At 46.3% G+C, this 24,867-nt stretch overlaps 1 protein-coding gene across 5 annotated transcripts in view; it reads right to left on the minus strand.

The window, feature by feature from the left end:
* The window catches only part of SHQ1 (SHQ1, H/ACA ribonucleoprotein assembly factor), a 325,608-nt gene that overhangs the window by 139,559 nt on the left and 161,182 nt on the right, over window positions 1–24,867 (minus strand). The window contains exons 12-13 of one of the 5 annotated variants that reach the window (XM_048226682.2): window positions 24,699–24,790; window positions 9,802–10,831 (exon numbers count right to left, since the gene is read on the minus strand). The exons of 3 other annotated variants lie outside the window; for them this stretch is intronic. In XM_048226682.2, the coding sequence (XP_048082639.1) occupies window positions 10,815–10,831; window positions 24,699–24,790 (109 nt within the window). In that variant the 3' untranslated portion in view covers window positions 9,802–10,814. Of the gene's footprint in view, window positions 1–9,801; window positions 10,832–24,698; window positions 24,791–24,867 lie in introns of those variants that run through there. One more of the 5 variants, XM_057311882.1, reaches the window with a different exon arrangement.

Raw genomic sequence — 24,867 nt, forward strand, 5'->3', positions numbered from 1 at the left:
GCACAATTCATAAAAGAAAAAAAAAATCAACACATTGGGCTTCACAAAATTTAAAACTTCTGGTCTGGGAAAGATGTTGTGAAGAGGATGAAAAAGACAAACCACAGACTAGAGGGAAATATAAGCCACATTTCAGACAAAAAACTCCTATCTGGAATACATTAAAGAATTTTCAAAAGTCAACAATAAAAGAATAAATAAGCTAATTAAAAAAATGGGCCAAGAACATGAAGAGAAATTTCACTGACGAGGATATATGGATGTCAAATAAACACATGAAAGGATGTTCAATATAACTAGCCATTAGGGAAATGAAAATTAAGACCACAATAAGGCATCACTACACATCTATCAGAGTGGCTAAAATAAAAATAGTGACGACACCAGTTGTTGACAAGGATGCAGAGAAACTAGAACTTGTATACAGTGCTACTGGGAATATAAAATAGCAGAGACATTCTGGAAAAGTTTAGTGGTTTCTTCTAAAATTAAATGTGTAACAACCACACAACCCAACAATTACACTCTTGGTGACTGATCTCAGAGAAATAAAAATTTATGTCCACAGAAAAGCCTGTAGCATCTCCATTCATAATTACAGCAGCTTTATTCTTGATAGGCCAAACTGGAAACAACCAAAATCTCCCCTAACAGGTGAAACAAACTGTGTGATATCCATACCCTGGAATACTACTCAGCAACAAAACAGAACAGACTATTGACACATCAAGCAATTTGGATGGATCTCAAGGGCACTGTGTTAAGCGAAAAGAGACAATTTCAAAAGGTTATATACAATATACTTCAACTGATACATAACACTCTTGAAATGATGAAATTATAGAGATGAAGATAGATTAATGGTTGCCAGGGTTTAAGGGGTGGCAGGAAGGGGGACTATGTGACTAAAAAGGTAGCATAAGGGAGATCATTCTGATGGAACAGTTTTATATGTTGATTGCAGTGCTGGATACAGGAATCCGCACATGAGAAAATGGCTTGGAAGGATATACACACATTGTACCAATGTCAATTTCCTGATATTGATATTGTACTATAGTTATAAAAAGAAAAGAAGTCTCCACCATCAACAACAGAAATCTGTGCTGAAATTATGAAACTCTGTCCAGTGAAATGTGCCACTGCAGTATTCTTCCACCCAGGGACACTGAAGTGGTTAACATTAGCGAGAAGAACACAGATGATCTAAAATCAGAGGCCACCATATTCTACCTTCCCAATTGCACTGCTGGCCATCATGCCCCAAATTCCTTTTTTCATCCCTTCTTTGCATCCCAAAACTTTTTTGGTGGGAAAAACAAAAGCTTTCCCTAGAGCCATGACTTTTCAAGTATTATTGGCCACCGTATTGTTGGAATTCTGTTGGTACAAACTAGAAGAAATCCAACTGAAAGTGGCTAAAGCTAAAAAGGAAATCTATTGGCTCATTACCTATGCTAAGGCTGGCTTCAGGTATCAATTGATTCAGGGGTCAGAGGATGTCACAAGGAACCAGCTTCCCTCTCTATCTTGACTCTGCTCCTTGGTGTTGGCCGTATTTTAAGCTCCATGTGATTGCAAAGTGACTGTCAGCGGCAACCTGGACCACACCCTTCCAACAACAAATCCAGCAGAAAAGCAGAATCCCACTTCAGTAATTCTAATGAAAATCCTAGAATTGAGTCTCTTGGGCTCTGACTGGCATGTCAAGGATCGTATGGTCACTATGACCAAGGGAATGTAGTGTTCCAATCAGCCAGGCTGGGGTTGGCCCCTCCTACAACATGTGGACGTAGGCTGGGTGAAGGAAGATCCCACATAAGTATCAGGACAGCTACTCAAAGAAGCGGGAAGAACACAGGGAAGAACTGTCCTGTCCACCATCATCATCAATACCATCTGCAGAAAGATGAACATAGGGATTTGGGGACATGTATTAACCTGCTCTCTCCACCTCCCCCAGCAGTCCCCTCCTACCCCAGCCTTCCTTCTAACTTGGGGAAGGGGTGCAAAGGTGGAATACATGCCCTTCAACACAATCACCTTCAGGTTTCCACTCAATTCCTAGAGAATTCCTTTCCTTGTCCTCAGTCTGAGCTGGAATGTCACCTTCTCCATGAAGCCAGCCATCTCTAACGAAATCCACACTCCCCCAGCTGCCCCAAGAACAAAAATTCTCATCTTCTGTGGACTCACAGTACTTTGTACATACATTATCTCCATTAAAGGGTTTTCTCATGTATCAAGATTATTTATTCACACAACAGTCCCTCATATTGTACATTCACACACATACACACGCTCACACCTAACCAGATCCGAAGCTGTTTGAGAGCAGAGATTTGTTTTGTTCATTCTGAGTCCCTAACATGCTGTTTAACATGCGGAATGGTATTCAGAAGCGTTGGATGGATGGATGGACGGATGGATGGATGGACGGATGGATGGATGGATGAAAGGCTTGACCATAAAATACAAGTAGCAGCACTCATATGGGCATTTAGTCCATCAACAACATTTAGCAAACTCCTATTTTGTATACAGCAGACACGAATTGTTGAAAATAAAATTAAATCAGTAAAGGGAGAAGCAATCCTGTGCATATTCTGCTTGTTTTAAAATAGAAAAACCTTGATGTAAAGACAACAGGCATTGTTTATGGATTCTCCTGAGGAAGTAACACAAGCACACTCTAAAGGGCTAGGAAGCCACAGTGATGTCTGGAAAAATGTGTGCTGAGTTCATTCCCTTTAACACAACTGCCCAGCACAGTCCAAGGGCATACCTTGAGTTGTGAAAGAGCAACTGAGAGATAAACTCGAAGAGATAGAAGGCCCTGGGCTTGAGTCTTAACTCTGCCCCTTACAATGGGATCTGTCAGGTGATTCAACTATTCTGGGCCTCCATGTTGTCACCTGTAAAATGGGGATGATTACCCCCCAAGCTGCCAAGGTGGCTCAAGCTTAACCTCCTTGCTGTCCCTGATTACTCCCTCTCCTCCTTCATGTGCAATCTATCAGCAAGCCCACCTGTGAAAGATTTCCAGAATCCAAGCACATCTCTCCCTACTGTCGTGTTGGTCTGAGCCACTATTAACTATGACAAGCACCCTCAGGATCCAATCCCTGAGGTGCCATTAGTGGGCAGTGGAGCCCGATTGCAGACAGTTGTCTGTTGGTTCCGGCGTTTGGAAGGGGAGAGAGACGCACACCCCGAGGTCTGCCGTAGCTTCCTTGCTTCCTTATCCCTGTCTTGGCCCTCCCAACCTCTTCTCCACCCAGAACCCAGAGCAATGGTGTAACACAGAATCATGGCCTGGCCTCTGCTGCCTAAGCTCCAGAGGTTTCCACTGTGGCCCGTGAAGCCTTCAGTGCCTGGCCCAGCTTCCTCTCACGTCCACTCTCAGCCCTGAGTGTTCCAGGGCCAGCATGCTGACCCTCAGTCTGCTCCTTGGAGGTGCCAAGCGTGTTCCTACTTTGGAACTTAGCCCTCGCTCTTCCCTCTGTCTCTTTGCAGCTTGATCCTTGGTGTCCCTCAGCTCTCAGCTCGGTGAGGCCTTCCCTGACCACCCATGCAAATAAAACAGGGCTGGCGTCATTCTGCCACCTCTGTGTTTGATTTTCCTCACCACGCTGGCACTACCTGAAGCTATTCGTTTGCTTAATTGCACATAAACTAGAATGTATGTTCCACAAACGCAGGGATTTATTTTGTTTTACTCACGACTGTGTCTCCAGACCCTAGAATAGAGCCTGACACAGACTAAGTGCTCAGTACATATCTGGTACATAAAAGAAGGAAGGAGACGAGGGGGGACGGGAAGAAGGAGGAAGGAGGGAGAGAGGGAGTGCATCCCTCAGAGGGTGATTATAAAGACCCAATCAGAAAATTCTAATAAATCACTTACCACAGTGCCTGGCACTCAGCAGCTACTTAATCCACGGTATTATCATTCAGTTATCGGGATAGAAGAGCTGGCAGCGTGGGCACACACGTACACGCACGTACACGCACGTACACGCACACACACGCACGTATGCGCGCGCACATACGCACGCGCACATGCGCACACGCGCGCATACGCGCACATGCGCACACGCATACACGTGCACACACGTTTGCGCGCACACACATGCAGGTGCGCACACAAGAAACGAGAGGAAAAGAAGTCTCCTCACTTTACCTGGATTCACCCGGCTTCTAAAGAGAATATTCGAGCCCTCTGACTAAGCAACATCCCCTCTGGCTTCCCTGGAACTAATGCTTGAACCTAGTTCAGACCCCGGGGGGTTTTGGAGTTCATTTTCTTTTGGCAAACTGTCGCCTTTTCTTTTCTAAGGGAAAAAATAAAATACAAAAAGACACTCATATAACATCTTGGAGATCAAATGGCTCTTGGGAAACTGCATTTTGATGAGTGAGGGAATCAAAACCATATGGATTAAATTCTCCTTAGATCTCCTAGGGGAGAATAGGGGCGGGAGCAGGGTAAGGGTAGGGATGGCTGGAAAATTCAGCATCGATTTTTATGAACACAGAGCTAGTTCATGAAGGATAGTCTGAGATGTAGCAGGTCCTTCAAAGCAGTTTGTTGACCACATGCCAGCTGACTCAAAAGAGAAGGAAATATAAAAGTTTTTTTTTTTTTCCACCACTCCTGTTTCTTTTCTTCTGATATTCCCTCCCCCACGGGGCTGACGTTGGGGTCTTGTCAGTGACCGGTAAAGAGTAGTGGCTGGACACGAAGTCTGTAGACTTTCTCCCAGAAAGCAGCTTCTCTGTCCTTCCCTGAGGCAAGAGTCTGAAATATCTGCTGAAGCCAAATATTTGTAATCAGGTACTTAGATGAGTGTCGTTCTTTTCTTTCTTTCTTTCTTTCTTTCTTTCTTTCTTTCTTTCTTTCTTTTTTTTCTTTAATGGTTGTATTTCTATCTGCATTTTGCTGATCTGGGCAAGTTGCAGAAACCAGACTAAGAGACAGCACGCAGCATGATTCACACTGTCATTTGCTGGGAGAGCAAATCAAGAGGAACAGCGCTTCCAACATTTTTACTTAAATCACAGAGAAACCTCAAAAGCAGCTTCCTCTGTTCTTACCCTAATCTCCAGAAAGCAGGTGAGCCTGCTGACCACCAGCCTGGGCGGTGCACTGGTGGAGCGTTCCCACAGCACTCATCTTACTTCGTCCTCCCCAGCCACGTCAAGGGAGGTGCTTTTCTTGTTCTCATTTTTACAAATGAGGAGACGAGGCAGAGGGGTGAAGCAACGGAACTAAGGTCACACAGCTGGTAATGGGCAGAGCTGGGATTTGAGCCGAGATTCTGCCCATGGCAGAGCCTATACTCCTAACCATCATTTCTCTCCAAATACTCTGTACTTTTGGAACTTGGGCCTTTGCTTTTGTTGTTCCATTCATCTAAAAAAGCCTTTCTTGGTATTCCTACCTTTCCTCCTGGCAACCTGGCAAAAATCTGCCCCACCCTCCATGCTATGTCTCACGTGTCCATGGAGTCCTTGGGAAATGTCCAGATTGGTTGGGACTTCTCCCACCTCTGAATTCCAGGACACCTGGTGCCTTCTGGGGCTGCCCAGCCCATTCGGTGTCACAAATTCAGCTACACATGATGGTGAGGCACCTTGGCTTTAGATGATGAGACACACCTGCACTTGTTCCCCTGCCGGGACACTGTAATGGACAAACCATTCCAAGACTCCGATTCCTCATCTGAGGAAAAATGCAATGGCCTGGTGGGAGCAAGCCACGAGCTAATCTATGCAGGGCACAGTGCAAGCACGCGATTCATGCCAGCTACTGTGTTCTAGTTCCTTGGCTGCCTGTTGGAGCTCTCCCACCTGACTGCAGATTTCTCCAAGGAAATGTAATAGTCACTGATTTAGGCAGTGATTGCATTAGGCATTTCACTAACGAGTTTAAAGAAGGGGGGGACAGCAGATGTAAAGATGACTCCGAGGGAATAAGGAAGCCAATGCAGACTGAGCACTTGTCCTGTGCCAGGGTTTCCAGAACTAACTCATTTCCTCCTCATGACAACCATGGGAGGTCAGTGCTGTTATTATCCTCATTTTACAGATGAAGCAACTGAGGCCCTGCGGCCTTCAGGGACTTGCCCATTGCCATGTATTTGGTAAGGCAGTGTCTGGATTTGAACCCCGGTCTTCTGAGTCCAGAGTCCAAAGACTTACCTGCTAAATTAGATTGCCCCTGAAAGAGGGGATTTTATAGCTTCAAAGAGCTGGATTGGTGGGTATTTAACAGGTACAAATGGTGGATACAAGTTTACCAACACTTTGCTGGGAGTTCATCCAGTGGGAGGAAAGCAGTCAGGACTTCCCAGAAGCCTTGTGGCTTTCTGAGTGCACAGAGACTGGATAATAAAACAGATAAAACTTTGGCTGAGGTGAGGATTCAGTGGGATCCATGTATATATTTATCACGCTTTATGTCATTTCATGTTGTTTTTGTTTGTTTGTTTTTGAAGGACTTGATTTAACACATACGTTGAGGTGAGGTTCAGCAAATAAATTTAAGACTAGAGGAAACTCGAGAGACCAATGTGATGGTGAAACATCTAAATTAGTCCAAAAAAGGTGGGGGATCAAGGAATGCTTCCAAGAGGAAGGGACAGCCAGGCTGAGACCAGGAGGGTGAGCTGGAGTTGGCTTCCTGAGGAACACACTGTGGGTAGGTTCACTCAACAGCCACTTCCAAATCCTTTCTCCTCTTGTCCACCACAATGGAGGCTTGAAGAGCTAGAAGCTTCCTGGCCTCCCTTGAAGCCGGAGGGGGCTACATGACCAATTTCAGCCAATGCGTCTCTAACAGAAGTCTGCTGGAGGTTTTTCTGGGGAAAAAAAAGGTTTACTTTTCTCATGAATGAGACAGAAAAGGCTGGTTTAGCCCTTTCACATTCTTCCTGCCTTGAAGGTGGGTATAATGTCTGGAGCTGCAGCAGCCTCTTCATGACCATGAGGGAACAGGATGGAGACAAAAGGAAAGAAAATGGCACAGAGCCAGCCCTGTCGTGAGCATGCTGCTGAAGCATGCTAGGGGCTGCCTACCTCCATGTTTCCTGTTATGTGACCCAAAAATGAGCCACTATTTGAACCCCTTAAGTCCAATTTTTTTTCATTGCTTGCAATCAAAAGCATTTCTAACTCATCTACTAGACAAAGTAGGAAAATAATTACAAAAAAAAGATGAGGTGTTCAAGGCAGAGGGCCCAGTATGTGCAAAACCCTGGAGAAGAGAAAGATGACAGCATATTTGAAGATGAGAACTTCAGTGTAAATGAAATATATGTCGTTGGTGCTGGTGTGGGTGCTGGGTGCTGGTGCTGGGTGCTGGGGTGCTGGGTGCTGGGTCCTGGGTCCTGGGTGTTGAGTACCGAGTGCTGAGTGCTGGCGGTGGTGAGAATGACACTGGAGAGTCACACAAGGGCTACACATGCAGGGCCTTTTACAGCTTGTAAGTTTAGAATTTGGACATTATCCATCACAGTGGGGCACCATGGAAAGCCTTGTGTGTGTTAGCAGCTGAGATAAAATTACGTTCTAAAAAGACCCTTCTGAAAAAAAATAAATAAATAAACAAATAAATAAAAGACCTTTCTGCTCTGCATTCATTCATTCAGTAAATACTTTACAAGCGTGGAAAAGTAAATTGGTAGAACTCTGGAAAATTGTTTTGAAGTATCTCTTAAAACGAAACATGCACTACTCTACACCCCAGGCAACCCACAGCTAAGTACACATCCGAGAGACATGAAGGCACATGCCCACCAGAGGATCACTCCAAGTATGTCCATAACAGCTTTACCCATAATAGCCAGCACCAGAGAGCAACACAAATGCCCACCAAGGTGGGAAGAGCGAACTGATTTGCTGGCATCCTCATGCAATGGAAGACTACGTAGCAATAAAAAAGAAGAATGAATTGTTACCACACGCAATGACATGAAGAATCAGAGCCCTAATGATGAGCAAAAGAAGCCTACAGAGAAGAATAAACCGTTGTGTTAGTCTGGGCCCTCCAAGGAGCTGCCAAGATTAAATGACCAAGAGATGATTAAGGCAAATATCTCTGAGGGAAAATAGGGAGATCACCGGGAAGGGCTGGGAACCATCAGACTGTGATGCATGTCTGCTCCTTGTGAGGGAGAGGTGGGATGGAAGGAAGGGGGAAAGGAATGGACCTTGTAGTTCTAAGGAAGCTCGGCAAGGCTAGTGGGGAGTCCTTGAGCCAAAACTGCTGATCGGAGGAGTTCCCCATCTCCCAGGAACCGCGCTGCACCAGTGTTTCTGCCACCTCCAGTCGGAGGAAGGAGCAGCCGGTGGGAAGGGTGTTCTCCCACAGAGCCCAGCAGAATCTGCTGTAGGTCAGTCCCCATGCTCAAAGATCCAAGAAATGCAAGGGAGATCAATGTTCAGTTCTAAGAGAACAGTGGTTACTTTCAGAAGGAGTAGGGTTGGGGCTCTGAGAGAGGGCATGAGGAAATCTTCTGGGCTGGCTGGAAATTTTCACTGTCTTGATGCGGGATGGTGATTGTGGAGTAAACACCTTTCAAGATCCCACCGAAGGTTGTGCACTTTGTAGAAAAAAATAAAAAGTTCGCACTGAGCAAGCGCTAGCAAATGCTGTGCTCAGCTGTGGGGACAGGGGCAATGAGAGCAGACAGGGATGCTGCCCCCCAGGGGCTCGCAGCAGGAAGCATGGGCTGGAACACAAGCCCACAACGTCCCCACTGAGGAGAGTGGTGGCAGTGAGCCTGGGGCATACAAGCCTGTCTACGGATGGTCAAGTCCAAGAAGCATTTCCTCGAAGACTCCCAAAAAGAGAGAGTTAAAGCAAAATGACAGACTTTGCAAGACCTAGAACAGTAGATATAAAAGCAAGTCAGGAACCACTGGAACTGCTTGCAAACAGTTTTGGAGAGATCAGATACAGAAAAATTCGGTGTGACGGTTCACCGCTGGGACTTCTGGGAGCCCTGAGCCCTGGGAACTGCATCTTTCCCGGAGTCAAGCTCCTCTCTCTGTACCCAGCAATCAGTTTCATTTGCTTTACAGGAATCCGCTGGGAAATTATGTCTGCTATTTTCCGAAGCCCGAGAAGGGTTTCACACCTTTGCGAGGGCTGCTGGGAGGCAGGTAAAAGAATGCAGCCTCTAGAGGGAAAGGGCACCAATTAGAGCCACTTAGGACTAAATTGACCTGTCATTTGGCAGCAATGCAAAAATTGAACTCACCCTATTCTGGATAACTGAGGATTTCTCCTGTGACTTCATTCGCTCACAGAAAGTCTCCTATAGAAAAGTGCTGGTATTGATCATCCCTTAGGGAAATTTTTTTATTTTTTCATCCCAAATGACTTTTGTGTTTTTCCAGTGCTTCTAGTATCAGCCCTTAATTTCCAACCATTTTCAACTTAAGATGGTGATGTTGACTGTCAGGCTTTGAAACAAAACATGTAAATATATATATATGTATATGTATATGTATATGTATATATATATATACACATACATATATATATTTCAAATCATCATGCCCTCAAAATGTGAGCTCCCCACAGCTTTCCAGAAGGAAGAACTATGAATAGAACATTTTACACTTGTCTAACTTTTCTGAGGCTTTTTTTTAAAACTGTCCTATCTTCTCAGTCTGTGATAAATGCAAAAAAAAAAAAAGTATCTCTCCAATAATTTACTGTGTTGAGATGGCAGTGTAATTGAGTCGCCCAAGTTAAGCACTTTAGGAAAATTTCCATCAGGTGCCATCATGTTCTCTGGCCTAAGCTTTATTTAAACTCACTGGATCAATCTGAATCAATTTGACATGTACACACTTCAGGGCATGGTTAGTTTCAAATCAATTAAGCTCCTTATGACTTTATGATTAAGAGCCCAAGGTTATAAAACATTAATATAAAAATCACAAATTATAAAGTGAAAAGTAAAATCTCCACCTAACATTTCATAAAAATCACCAGAATCATTAGGTAAGCTTCATTAAACAAACAAGGTAAGAGTAATTAGGTGGTAAATTGAGTACAGTGGTTTCCAAAGGCTCTAATTGGGATGGGCCGAACAGTTTAATAAAAGTAAGGAAGCCAGGGTCAAGTGCAGCCTGTGGCGGAATGCAGATCTGAAAACAATACCTCAGTGGTCTGGATGCCCTTGCAGCAGAAGCACAGAGCTCCTTGGAAAAACAGAGAGTGGGCTTAACACCTTCTGGTTCTTCCCTGACCTTGGCCGGGTTGCCCTGCACCACTGGACGCAAGATAAGGACCTACTCTCTCCTGGAGCCAGCAGGCAGTCACGTGAAAGCATTTTAAGGATCACAATGTAATATGATTCCTACCTTCTAGAGTTACTTGGAATTTTCTCTCCTGGTTTTGGAGCTCAGGGAAAGGAAGTAAAGAGGAGGGACTCAATTAGGTTTTCCACTAAAATAATGAGGACTTCCAGGTCCCTTGGTAAGTTTGATCGTTCTCATTTATCCTTACGATTCCTGTGAGGAGGAGGTGGGTTCCCTTAATTTTCACCGTTTTAGACACCGAAGCACAGAAAAGTTAAGTAACTTCTCCCACAGTCACACAACAAGGAAGGGGCAGAGCCCAAGTCTGTGTCATTCATAAAGATGGGTTCTTCACGTCTACAGGGTGGAGAGGCCTCTGGCATTCACTAATTCAACGCACGTATCGACTGGGGGTCTTTGCCTCCTCTGTACCAGCTGGTCCAGGGCTGAAGATCCGGGGCAAACCAAACAGCCAGGTTCCTGCCCTCATGGGGCTTTCAGTCCAGGGCAGAGTCTAGTGAAAAGTGAATAAACAAATCGATAAAGTAAGAGTGATAATGCTCTGCAGAGAGTGTTCAGAGGGTACTGTGACGGTGACTGATGGCATTCACTGCATGGTCAACTCTCACGAGAGGGCAGATGAGCTGAGATTTGAATAGGAAGAAGGCGCCAGCTATCCTGAGTTTAAGGAGAACGACACTCAGCACCAAGGGGAAAGACAGGTGCAGAGGCCCCAAGGAATAAATAGGACCTCTGCACCTGCTCCCTCTTCATCTATTTTCCACTCCTTGAATTTGTGGGTACTTCGTGACTTACTTTGACCAAGAGAATGTCGTGCAGTGACAGTGTTTTGGTTCTGAGCCTAGGATTCTGGCAATTTCCTTTTTCACCCTCCTGGAGCTCTGACCCAACTTGTGAAGGGATCCGGCTACATGCTGGAGAGACCATATAGAGAGAAACATACACTAGGCTGGCCTCCAGCTAAGGACCCAGTCCTGGGAGAGGAGGTCTCCAGCACCAGCAGAGCTCCCAGCCAAATGCAGCTACAAGAGCAACCCCAACTGACACCTCAGTGGGACAGAGACGAGCCTCCCAGATGAGTCCAGCTAACCCATGGAACTGTGAGGAAGACCCATGGTTGCTGTTGCAAGTCCCCACACTTCGGGATGGTTTATTGGGCAGCAACAGATCATTAAAGCAGCCAGTGTGGCTGGAGTTAAGTAGAGCAAAGGGTGGTGGTCAGAGAGTGAAGCTGGACATCATTCTCCACCAAGAGCGAGATCCGGTAGGACCCATAAGTCAGGGTTAGCAGTCGGGATGTCACTCACGTGATCAGGGGCCACCAGAACGCTTAAGGGGCGTGACATGATCTGATGATTTACATATTTTTAAAGTTTATTCTGGCTGTTGGGTGATGAGTGAATAGTAGGGTGAGGAGAGTAAGAGAAGAAGTGGGGAGACATCAGGTAGGTAACCACTGTGGGAATGCAGGCAAACTGAACCAAGATGGTGGCAGTGGAAATTCAGTGAACTGAGTCACGTCATGTTTTGGAGATCAAGAGTACATGCTGCTAGATGGAGTGTGGGGGGACTGGCGGGCTGAGGATAACTCTGTGATCTTTGGTTTGAAGAACTCAGCTGATGGTACATGGTTCTCTGAGTGTGCTCCCAGGAGACTCTGACTTTAAGGGATGTGGAGAGAGGGGATTTAGCTACAGAGACAAAGAAGGAGCAGACAGGGAGGAAGAAAACCCAGAGTCTATAAGGGTCACAGAAGCCAGGAGAATACAGCTGTTACAGACGAGGAGGAACCAAGTGAAGTCAAATAAGATAAGGACAGGTATGACCACTGGCTTCATGAAGTTCACTGGTGACCCATTAAGTCATTGGTAATCCATGAAGGAAACATCCAGAAGGATTATACATTTCATAAGAATAGAAATTTGTCCTCACCCTTCCCCAACCAGTGCCATGATAATATTTAACCCGCCAGTCTTCTTCGGTCAACACAGGGGTGGAAAGAGAATACAAGAATCCCGAATTGACTGACTTTAAACTTTAAAAGAGGGAGTTTTGTCATCAGGAAGAATGAAGGCTCAAAAGGGAGTATACAGAAATGAGTTATAAGAATGTGGAACAAAAATACGAAGTAAGTTAAATTTGATATGCATCTTTAATACGTGGCTCAAAATATTGTACCTGCTACATCAGTACCCAGACTCTCCTAGGAAAAAGATCAGCCTTGGCTTTAGTACGGTCTACAGCAGTGGTGCTCAGCTAGGAGTGGGCGATCCCTCCCCAAGAGATATTTGGTGATATCTAGAGACATCTGGGGTTACAACTGAGGAGTGCTACTGGCATTTAATGAGTAGAGGTCAGGTACTAACCATCCTACAATGCACAGGACAGCCTCCACGACACAGAGTCATCTGGCCCCAAATGTCAATAGTTCCGATGTCGAGAAACCCTGGTTTATAGGTAGTCCCAGTTGTCTAGAAAGAAAGTAACCTATCATAAGGCATTAGTAAAGAAAACCAGGAGTCTGAATTCCCTACTTATCCAACTAATCACCTCCAGCCTGCTTCACCCTGTTCATCAGACCATGGAGTTAAGGAGGCCAGGGGCCTTGGTTCAGCCTTTTCTGGTCACTTACCTGTGTTTCCTCTGGGACCACAGCCTGTACCACAAACTCCACAGACCTCTCATCCAGCACAAGAGAGGCTGTGACCATATTTCCACTTTAAAAATGATTGCAAGAGAACTATTTTTATTGGTAGCACTCCACATCATGTAACAAGATGGTGTTAATGGTGAGTGGAATTTTTCCTATTGTTCTGAAATGTCTGCTAAGGACAAAGGATATTAATGCCATCTTCTAAGTGCAGAGATCTGGTCTTTGAGAGTCAAAAGGAACAGCCACCTCAGGCCTGTCTTTGGGGTAATTCTCAGGAAAATGACCATCTCCACCATCACCACCATCACCTCCACCATCATCAGCTCCACCATCACCTTCATAACCTCCACCATCACCTTCATGACCTCCATCACCTTCATCACCTCCATCCCATCACCTCCACCATCACCCTCATCCCCTCCAACACCTCCATCACCATCTTCATCACCACCTTCATCACCTCCATCTTTATCACCTTCATCACCATCACCTCCACCATCGCCTTCATCACCTTCATCCCCATCACCTCCACCACCAACTTCATCACCTCTAACACCTCCATCACCACCTTCATCACCACCATCACCTCCATCACTAACCTCATCACTTCCATCACCATCACCTTCATCATCTCTACCATCACCTTCATCACCTCCATCACCATCACCATCACCATCACCCTTATCACCTCCAACACCTCCATCACTACCTTCATAACCCCCGTCACCATCACCTTCATCACCTCCATCAATGCCACCACCATTACCACTACCACTGCTGTGGAGAGAGGAAGTCACTTTTTGGGACAGTGCAGGATTTTTGAAGAGAGGCCCTTTCCTTTTCTTTTCTTCCCCTCAGTGAGGATTTGTGTTCCCACCTCCAGAGCCAGGAAAGGGAGGCCCAGAGAAAAGACCTCCTGGTGAATGGAGGTACCTACAGGCAAAAGAGATTAGAATTCCATTTGTTAATTGGAGGATCTGCTGGCATTCCTTTGTGGGACCAGAAAGAGGATGATATAATTGGAGTAGGATGGCATAGTGAAGTCCACCAGGAAAGAAGGGGACCAGAAACATCCTGTTCTAAGTCCCTAGTTCTTGAGAAGTACAGAGGTTGGGTGTCATACATGTGCAGAGGCCCTGAAGTTTGCCAAGGAAGGCAGAGGAGCAAGGATTCTTTACCATGGTGACCAAGAGGTCCCCATGCAGAGTATTATGGCGGGGTAAGCTGGAAGTTGTGGCCAGATCCAGGAAAGGACCAACAGCAGGCAGGGATGTGCTGGGAAATAGGCTCCTTGCAAGGCCTACTGGACAAAGCCCATAGAACTTTGGGGCAATGGCAGCACTGGGAAACTGGGGAGAAGTCTGCAAGTTCACCAGGTCCAGGGAAAAGGCATGGGCCTTGCTTCCTCTCCTTCCTGCTGCCCCTCCCCCTACACAAGCCAGTGCAGGGAGGGGTGGCGAGGGCAAAGGTTATGAGAGAACATCCTCCCATTCCCTCCAGACCCTCAGAATCATAGTTCAAGTCTAACCCAGGGCAAGAGCAGGCTTTTGATCCAAAATGAGACTGATGTTTTAAAACGTACAGGACAGAGCCTAAAAAAACTAAAGTGATGGTTTTGGTAAAGGAACTGGTAAATTATAGAATTCAGCTGAAATTCTAAGGATGTGTTTCCTGATGGAAAATGTCAGGCAGCTGGGTTAGGGGCAATGATTAGAAACAATACAGTCATTTCTCATCTATCCCGCCATTGAATGGAGACACCTGAAAACATAGGTTACATGGTAGTGAGGAGTGGCCCTATATCAGGCACTGAGCTGGCCCTCCTCCTCACACCACCCTGTCTGGTAGGCACCGTCAGAACCATTACTATTCTCACCTCTGTCCTGTTGATGAGAAATTGAGGCTCATGCCACGGCCACATAGCAACTAAATGACAGAGTTAAGGTTCAAACCCAGGGTAGTGTGACTTGAGAATCTAATATTTTAACGCTGCTTCCTCCAGAATGCCTTGTTTAATCACAACAGCAGAAACCAGAACACACTATTATGCACGTAAAATTGCAGGCTGTAATCAAAAGACTATTTCTCCATTTTTTTTTTTTTACAACTAAAATTAATTTCTTTGTCAGCCCCCCATCCTGGAGGTGGCAGAAACAAGATCGCTCTCTTCTAGGAACTTCTCTACTCTACTCTCCCCTAGGCTGACTGCCAGTTCTGGAGGCCCTTAGGAGTGCCAAGGTGCGAGAGGCAGGTGTGGTTACAGCCTCCTCGAGGCTGCCATGCCCCTTTCTGTGCTCTCCCTGGCACCCTGAGTCTTTCTCAGTTTCTTTCTGCCTAAACTCCCCAATGGGCCATCTCTACCTGATTCCACACTAAGCTAGGCATGGAACCCTGGGGTCTTCCCTCATCTATCCCGGGAATGGCTAGGGACCCAGCCTCTGGAGTCAGATTAGTTATGTGACTCGGCTTTGTGCCTTAGTTTCCCTATCTGTAAAATCAGTGGTCTCATAGGGATGTTAGAGGATTAGAAAACATTCGTAAGATGCTTAGAATAGTGGCTGGCACATCGCAAATGCTCGACTAAAGTTAACTGTCGTTGGGGATGGGAAGGAAGAAAACACTGACTCTCACTGAGCAAGTCTTTGTCTTACGCTTGGACAGTAGCTTTAAAATTCAAAATGCTGAAACTTTAACCCTTTCATTCCCTGAATTCTGTAGGTCCTTTCTTTCCCTAGACTATAAAAGCAAATGGTCTGGCTTCACAAATTGGGGAGCTTGGGGGGTGGGGTGTGGTTTAACATCTCAAAACCCCACCCTGCCCAGTCATAGGTGGACAGTTCTGTTTGAGACCTTCTGAGCTGTCCTGCACTCACCCTGCAATTCCCACCCCCCCCCCACCCCTCACTACCACCACCTCCGCTGTCTATAGGGTAGAATTCTCAGGGCTATGATCCCCTACAATGACTGGCACAGTGTATCTTGCAGTCATACCCATTCATTGGATCTTTGTCATGATCTTTGGAAAAAAGGAAAAAAAAAAAAGGCAGAACCGGCTCTCAGCTACCACCCTTTTTTTAAAAACAAAATTGTGTATACTCACAAATTTGTTCATAATTGTGACACTTGGGTTTTCCATTCTACAGAGGCATGTAAACAGATTAGAATGGAGTTCTGCCATGTATATATCTCTTAGCCATATGTCTAACATGTAAACATATTGCCCCTGTAATCAAATCTGCTAAAAAAAATCTTTTTTGCATTATGGAAAACTTCAAACATATATGAAAGTGGACCCAACGGGACCCTCGATGTCCAGGCACTCATTATTCTCAACTCGTGGCCAGCCCCGCTTTGTCCATCCCTACCCATATATTTTGAAGCAAACCTCAGAGATCCTATCACTTCATCTGCAAATATCACTGCGTTTCTCAAAATGGGAAACACTCTTTTACAACATAGGACCGTTATCACAACTTTCAGAAAAAGTAATGATTCCTTAATATCATCAAAAAGCCAATCAGTGTTCAAAAAAAATTTTTTTTAAAGCAGCATCCAGTTTGATATATCAGGGATGGTATTTGCACCTTGCAAATTGTTTTAGGAAACAGCCTGAGCCTGTCCAGATGAATAATTCCATCCCTCCCTTTTCTTCACAGACAGGAACGTCATAGCCAAACCCACAGCCAGTTTTGCCAAGAACTCCAAAAAGGCGATCACGTGTCAAATAACCATGGAGACGCGGTTACAAAAGGAACACTTATTCCTTGCTCCCTTGTTTAGACAGAGCAATCTAGAAGCTGCTGAGCATGGAGGGAGGAGGCGAGCGCTGCCTGCAGTGGCTGGCACCTGACAGTGTGCTGCTGGGCAGCCCCAGGGGGGTCAGGAGAGCCCGCAAGGGCTTGGCCAGCTGCTGTCAGTACCAGGGTTTAGCATGCCCCTGGGGGGAGTTGGGCTGACCGCAGAGCTGGAGGAATTAGAATCTCCAGACTTTCCTTGTTAGTTTCTTCTAATGGTTCAGCAGAATCCAGCAGAGAACTCATCTGAGGTATTATTATTATTATTATTATTATTATTGTTATATTTCATCTGGTTCTAATGCTGATTATTGACATGATGAGCCTTGTGATATTAACCTAAGGGCATTTCCAAGCCTGGTCCCTCAAAGTGACTGACTGCATTATTAGATGTGTGGCCTATAACGGCTTTCCTTTAGACACCTTACGTAAATCAAGGTGCCGATAAATCAAGAATGAAATGATCCTATTACTTTTAAAAAATATATGCACAGAAATCGTCTCATAACAGATGCTCTGCCCCTGTTCTTCGGCATTCCTGTTTCTGTGTCTTCATGCCCCGGACTTTCCAGGGCTGCGAGAGGTGGGCAGGGCTGCAGTCAGAGTTAGTGCCCCCAGGATCAACCAGCGAGGGACCCATGTTGGTGGAGAAAAGCCCCCCAGGTGCGATTCTGAGTGCTGTTCTAGAGTGCTTCCCAGAGGTCCCAAACAGGCCTGAGCCCCAGTTGTCCACAGAGCTAGCGTATTCATTATCTGCTGCCCTTCCTGGCCTATCCCATTCCCTCCATCCTCCATCCATGCTTCCCGGCATTACCTCCCACTATAGGGTGACCAGTTAGTTCATCCTGGGAAACCCCCTACTCCCAGAAAAACCAGGACATTTGGATACCTTACCTTCCCAAAAAACATATTTGCACTCAAATCCTTGTCCCAGGGTTGGTTTCCGGAGTACCTGAATCCAAGCCAATCCATACAGACAGAAGAACCCGGAATGAGATGTGCCTCTTCTCTGGGTATTCTTTGGGAATAGAGCCCTCTGGAGTTGGGCAGTGGGGCAGTTCCTTAAGTATTTGGGGGTGGATTTTTGAGAATGGGCTTTTCACCAAACCTGTATTTGATGTTTTTACAAAGAACACATATCATTTGTCTACATTTTAAAAAATACATTATACGGGGTGCCTGGGTGGCTCAGTCGGTTAAGCTGCCTTCGGCTCAGGTCATGATCCTGGAGTCCTGGGATTGAGTCCTCCAGCAGGCTACAGTCTCACATCAGGCTCCCTGCTCAGGGGGTAGCCTGCTTCTCCCTCTGCCCTTCACCCTGCTCGTGCTCTGTCTCACTCTCTCTCAAATAAATAAATAAAATATTTTAAAATAAATAAATAATATATAATAAAAACTTGGGTTTTTAAAAACATTAGCAAATATTTGTTTAACAATTTTTAAAGAGTCATTTTCATTTCAGCTTTTTTTTTAATTTTTTTTAATTTTTTTTTTTATTTTTTTTAAAGATTTTATTTATTTATTTGACAGAGACAGCCAGCGAGAGAGGGAACACAAGCAGGGGTAGTGGGAGAGGAAGAAGCAGGCTCCCAGCAGAGGAGCCCGATGTGGGACTCGATCCCTGAACGCCGGGATCACGCCCTGAGCCGAAGGCAGACGCTTTAACGACTGCGCTACCCAGGCGCCCCATTTCAGCTTTTTAAAAGGAAGGAAGGAAACCAAAAAATTTTTAAGTGTATTATGATGACTTAGGGCAGTGTTTTTCACATTTTTTAAGCCTCCAAATCTTTTTGTGATGCAATCCTACATGGCTCCTCCAGTTATAACCAGATATGAGTGGAGCTGCTGTGACTGAAACAGAGTTCTGGGGCTGCAGCCCCACCCATTCAGTTGCTCCCTCCAGCCCCCCAACTCCTCCCCCACCTCAGGTAACCACTAAGCACTTCCTGAGAACCCTGAGGTTTTTGTTGGACCCCAGTGTGAAAACCAGTATCGTAGGGGATTATTTAATGGCATGAAAAAATATCACTCACTTTTTACTTTAAAATATGTAAAAACATGAGGGGTGCTGGGGTGGCTCAGTCGGTTAAGCGTCTGACTCTTAGTTTCGGCTCAGGTCATGATCTCATGGGTCATGAGATCCGAGCCCTCCGTTGGGCTCCGAGCTCAGTGCAGAGTCTGCTTGAAAATTCTCTCCCTCTGCCCCTCACCCAACTCGCTCTCTTTCTCTCTCTCTCTAAAATAAATAAATAAATCTTTTTAAAAACATGTTATACTATGAGAAGGGCAAGTCAAATCAGCACGCACATGCGATCTTGAGTTCGTGGGGGAAAAAATAACACCTTTATTCATATACACTGAGAAAAGGCTGGAAAGAAACACACCAAAGATATCCATGGTGGTTATCTTCTGGGGACTGGATCCCCAGGATCTTTTCACATTTTATTCTGTGCCAATGCTATATTACCTCCATTTTCCACCGTGAGTAGGAATTATTTTTTAGGCAACTGAAGGCACAACACATGATTTTAAGGAGGGGAGGAGAGTAGGAAATATGATTCCAAAATCTCAGGCAGACAAGAGCAGCTTCGGACTAGATTTTCATTATTCTTAGACACTGATCTGAAGAGCAGGGCCTTATTCAGGCTTAGAGGGTTTAGCCAGTGAAGACGGCATAATGCAAGTTATAGCCTGTCAATTCCGTGCTCAGCAAGGTCTTTGACGTTTCTGATAATGATATATGAGCACTGCCTATAAAATAAGCAAAACAAGGGGTAACTCTCCTGCCCCCATTGCAGTGGAGTGGTTCAGGCTATGGAGTAGGCAGTGCCTCCCACAAATGTGGGTGCAGTCAAGTCAGACACGTGGCCAAGGAGGCTTTGAAAGGAGACTGAAGCTTTGCCAAACCCGAGGCTATAGTAGAGAATTAATGGTTAAGTGTGTATTTCCCCCACCTGCTGCCCGTCACAGTCACCTAGGGAGCTTCATAAAATCAGGTTCCTGGTTGGGGTGGGGGGCGCCTGGGTGGCTCAGTCAGTTAAGTGCCTGCCTTTGGCTCAGGTCAAGATCTCGGAGTCCAGTGTCGGGGATCAAGCCCCATGTCGGGCTCCCTGCTCAGCAGGGAGTCTGCTTCTCTCTTCCTCTCCCTCTGCCTCTTCCCCCTGCTCATGCTCTCTCTTTCTCTCTCTCAAATAAATAAATAATTTTTTTTTAATTGGGTTCCTGGGGCACCTGGGCGGCTCAGTGGGTTAAGCACTGATTCTTGATTTCCACTCAGGTCATGATCTCAGGGTCATGGCGAGCGAGCCCCGAGTTGGGCTCCAAGCTGGGTGTGAAACCTGTTGGGGATCCTCTCTCTCCCTCTGCCCCTCCCCCCCTCAAAAAAACCGGGCTCCTAGCCCCACTCACTGACCCCCTGATATCTCCTGAATGGTATTTAGGACCTGCATTTTTAACAGACACACTGGGGGATTCTCATGGGAGGCCTTCATGAAGTTCATCATCACAGCTAGGTTCTAAGCTCTAGGAAACTTACATGCCTGTTTGCTGCTGCAACCTAGACACTGTGTGAACAACCCCTGGTGCTCTAACTATCCAGGGAGGCAACTATTTATTGAAAGCTCACTCTGTGCCTGACATTTCGCTAAGTGGTTTCAAGTCCATTCACCTTAATTACAACCCAAAGTATGCATCTATCCATTTTGTCAAGGAGGAAGCAGATTCAGCGGGGTTAAGAAACTTGCCCAAGATCACTTAGAAAGAGGAGAGGCAGCATTGGAATCCTGGTCTGACGCCCAAACACCAGCTCATCTCAAACAGCTAAGCCACTTCTAGAAAGTTCCATGGCTTTTTCTTCCTTTTCCTGGGAGAAAAATGGTACCAGAATTCCCCACTCACCTTTCTCATCTCCTATCCTCTACCTGCTCTTCCATTGGTCTACACATGCAGGCATGTGCCCGAGCACGCACACACACACACACACACACACCCTCTTTTAAGTTTTACCTGCATCTAAAACAGCACCAGAATCCTACCCTCAGGACATTCTACACAGAGGTTTATTCTCACAATTTTCTGACTTCTTGTTATAACATGTCTTTCCTAAGCTACAGGAAACCAGTTGTTCCTTGATTCCATTGTAATTCTCTTGCTTATTTGAAAGCAATCGTTGCAAACCATCCTGAGCAATTTGGCTGTTCGAGTTAAGGTATTTGATGGTGGTGTCCCCATCCTCCACTAGTCAGAAGTCCACCAAGGCTGCAGGTTTCCTCCCCTGACCTCCTAACCGGATGGTGCGAAACAAACAGAGCCCATCTCAGCCCGAATTCCACGAAAAAGGGAACAGTGATTAGCAAGCAGACACATACACAGCCCTTCAACCCATTCTGTGAGCCTGGGGACATCTCAGGGAGCTGTCCTTTTAGACACTTCAACAGCCTCTTACATGAAAAGTTCATTTGAGGCAGATGTGACAATACTTCAGTGCATTATTTAGCTAACCTACTCAGGCAGGTGATAAAATCAACCTTTTAACATCCAGACACTGGACTGGCTGGACATCTGAGCTTGGTGCCTTTCCAAGAGAACAAGCAACTGGTCTTGCTAGATTCATTTGCAAAGTTCAGGCAAAGCAGACACACCATGAAACGTTTCGAGCCTTCTACCTTTCCTGCATGCCATTATTTTCATCAATGAAAAACCATTTTAGAAATCCATTATGCTAATTAACACACCCGTGGGTGCAGAGCTAAGACAGATAATTGAAGCATTTATGGTAACTTCCTCTGGAGTGTGGGACTGTGATCTTTCAAATGTTAGCTAACTGCCCCTACAATGTGAATGAAAGCTAACACACACATGCACACACACACACATGCACGTGTGCACACTCAAGCACACGTAACATATCATCTATGCTTTAGCTTTAGAAATAAATTATAGACAACAGATCTGCGTAGTAGCCACCATTGAATAAGAGCTTACCGTATGCCAGGTACAGAGGTAAATGTTTGACCAGAAAGAAAACTGATCTCATTTAATCATCACTGAGGAAATTGAGGCCCCAGGAAACCCAACTAGAAAGGATGAGCTGGACTCATACTCTGGCTCACTTGACAGCTATAAATCTTAACCCCTCCAGCAGACTGGTTGCCTGTAAGTTCTTCTAGGCCTCCTGGGAATTCTTCAGTCATCATCAACAATAATTTTTCATTCTTGGCTCAAAACGTTGAACAATAAATAAAATCCCAATCCCTGGGAAATATTCCACAGCATGACTTCTGAGCATAATTGGTTCTGAAGCAGGCTTGGGAACGCCTCTGGGGTGATAACTATGTTCTACCCAGAAACGTGCAGGGCAGCCAGCTCTGATAGCTCCCAAGGCCAAGGGTGGCCAGAGTTTGAATCCCGCCCCCCTTTTCCTGTTGGGCCTCAGCATGGAAGCCTCCTTTTCTGCCCCCCTCTACTTCCTGTCTGTGTTTGAATATGTCAGGTGCCCCGAGGGGTGGGGCACCAAAGCTGAGGAGGAGGGGAGCCAGTCACAGCCCAGGAGCACCCTCCCTCCCAGTGGCTATAATAAACTCTGGAGCTGCCGGGGCAGAGAGGAGAGACCGCACACTGGGGGTGGTGAGGCACCTTCCAAGGCTGGATACTTAACGAAAAGAGAGCTGAAAGAATGTGCTGATGGATCAATGCAGGGTCTACAAGAAGAGAGGAGTCAAGGCAGACTTTAAGATTTGGAGTGCGAGCCAAGAAGAAGCCTGTTGTCATCAACCAGATGGGGAAGACCATAAAGAGCAGGTTCAAGGGGGGCCGGCCGGACCTGTGAGGTTTGAGAAGCCTGTTAAGTATCCCAGTGTATTGGTTTTCTATTGTTCTGTAACAAATTACCACAAATTGAGCAGCTTGAAACAACCCCATCAACAGACAGTTCCATAGGTTGCGGTCCAGGTGCGTTCCGCTGGGTCTGCTGCTCGGCCTATCAGAAAGTTGAAGTCCAGTTGCCCACAGGACCGAGTTCTTGTCGGAGGCTCTAAGGAAGAATCCATCTGCAAGCTCATGTTCATCATTGGGAGAATTCGACTCCTTGCATTGTAGCCCTGAAGTCCCTGGTTCTTTGTTGGCTGTGAGGTGATGGCCACTCTTAGCTTTTAGAAGCTGCCTGCATTCCTTGCCGCCGGGCTCCCTCCAACTCCAAGCCAGAAAGCGCGGGTCAAACCCTCCAGCTTGGAACCTCTTACATGCTCTTCTGCCACCAGCCAGAGAAAACTCTGCCTTTAAAGGGCTCTCGTGATTGGATTGGACCATTAGGATCTTCTCCTTTTCTTAAAGCCAACTGTATCATCTAATCATGGCAGTGCCGGCCATTACATTCTCAGTCCCAGGGATCCTGTGGGGAGCATACACCGGAGTGGGGGTGGAGGCAGAAAATCATGGGGGCTTTCCTAGAATCCTGCCTGCCACCCAAATGGAAATGAGGAGGAGACAGTCTCCTCCAGAAATTTCCAGGGCTGCAGGATAGAGCAGGAGGGGGAGGGGACGAGACCATCTGGATCTCTTTAGCCTCTGGAACTTGAAGCACTCAGGAAAGAAGGCCTGGCCCTTTGAAGGGCCCCATAGAGTCTCAGAACCCCACCTCGGGCCTGCCCTGCCAATCCTCCCGCACGAGCCCCGAGGCATCTTGGCTGCGGTATCCCTGTGTCTGGCAGGTGAGTCAACATTTGGCTTCTCTCCTGGGCTTTCTTGGAAAGGGCTATGTTCCAGGTTGGCAGCTGTGCTGGCTGGGAAGGAGGAAAGAGAAAAGCCAAGTTCTGGGGGCCCTGCTGCCAGGCAGGACACCTGGGCCTTCTCCCCCTCAGCCACTGCGAATGACGGGAAGAAATTTCACTACCACTCCAGGGAAGCCGGAGCCACAACAAAGCAGGGTGGTAAAACTCTAGGCATCAAATCAGTGACCTAGCCTCTCAGTGTCACCATCCGTAAAATGGGGATGGTTATTAGCAGCTACCACATAGGGGTTTGTGACAATCAAACAGCAATGGTATCTGTAAATCATTTACCGCAGTGGCTGGCACATAGAAAGTACGGACAAAAACACACAATAAATACTATTAACTGAAAGGTAAAAGAATGGCGAAGAGAGGCTGTTCAACCAGAAGAGATTAAAAGGAGGAAGGGATCACATAAAGAGGTCAGGGGGACAGCCAACCCCTTTGATGAGAAACTTTCATAATATTGAAATGCAAGCTAGTTGTATCTATAAAGACCTACGAACAGACAAAGGACAACTGCTAAACCCCAAGGCATGGTGGATTTTGATTGAGGCAGGCAGTAAATCTGGATAGGATGTTCCCAAGGCTCCTGGGTAGCCAGATAGGGCTTCTGCTTCCCGTAGAAATTCAGGACAGAAGAGAGGGACGAGCAAGGGGCAGACTACTATGCTGGTATGTTGCATGCCACATTTGGTCACAGGTAACAGAAATCCACCCGAGCTTAGTGAGGTGGGGTAACATTTGAGGCATTAACTGTGGGTTCACCCAACCCTGCTGCATCCTGAGGACTTCATTCCCTACCGTCACCGCCAATCCAACTCGGCCTCAACTGAGTTGCTTACTCCGTAAGGAAACAAAGCAAAGCCTGCTTATACTCAGGGCAGCGCAGTGGGAAGATGAAGACCACGGTCTCCACCAGCGTTGCTCCAAAGAGCTGAGAGTTCCTTGAGTTGATGTCAAGGCATTTCTCTTATCTGACAAAGACCACCAAGCCCTATCAATCATCCAGTTTGCAAGGATGTGTCCCAGGGACAACACCCTTTCCCCAACCAATGGCCAGGACAAAAGCCTCCCAGGACAGAGAGGCCCACAGAACCCTCTAGAACCACTGAAAGCAGACAGGGGCATAAAAATAGGTCTTACCCCTGACCAAAGTGGATAAGCTGGGAGCAGTCTGGAATCCCCGCTGACTGGGAACTTTGAACATGCTCATTCGAAGGCTGCAACAGGCAATCCTGTGGACAGACACCCAACAACAGGAAATTAAGGAAGCCAGGCCCTGCCCCTGTTTGGGTGTCAACTGATCCCTCCT

This window comes from Ursus arctos, unplaced genomic scaffold, assembly GCF_023065955.2.
Source record: "Ursus arctos isolate Adak ecotype North America unplaced genomic scaffold, UrsArc2.0 scaffold_14, whole genome shotgun sequence".
Classification (NCBI taxonomy): domain Eukaryota; kingdom Metazoa; phylum Chordata; class Mammalia; order Carnivora; family Ursidae; genus Ursus; species Ursus arctos.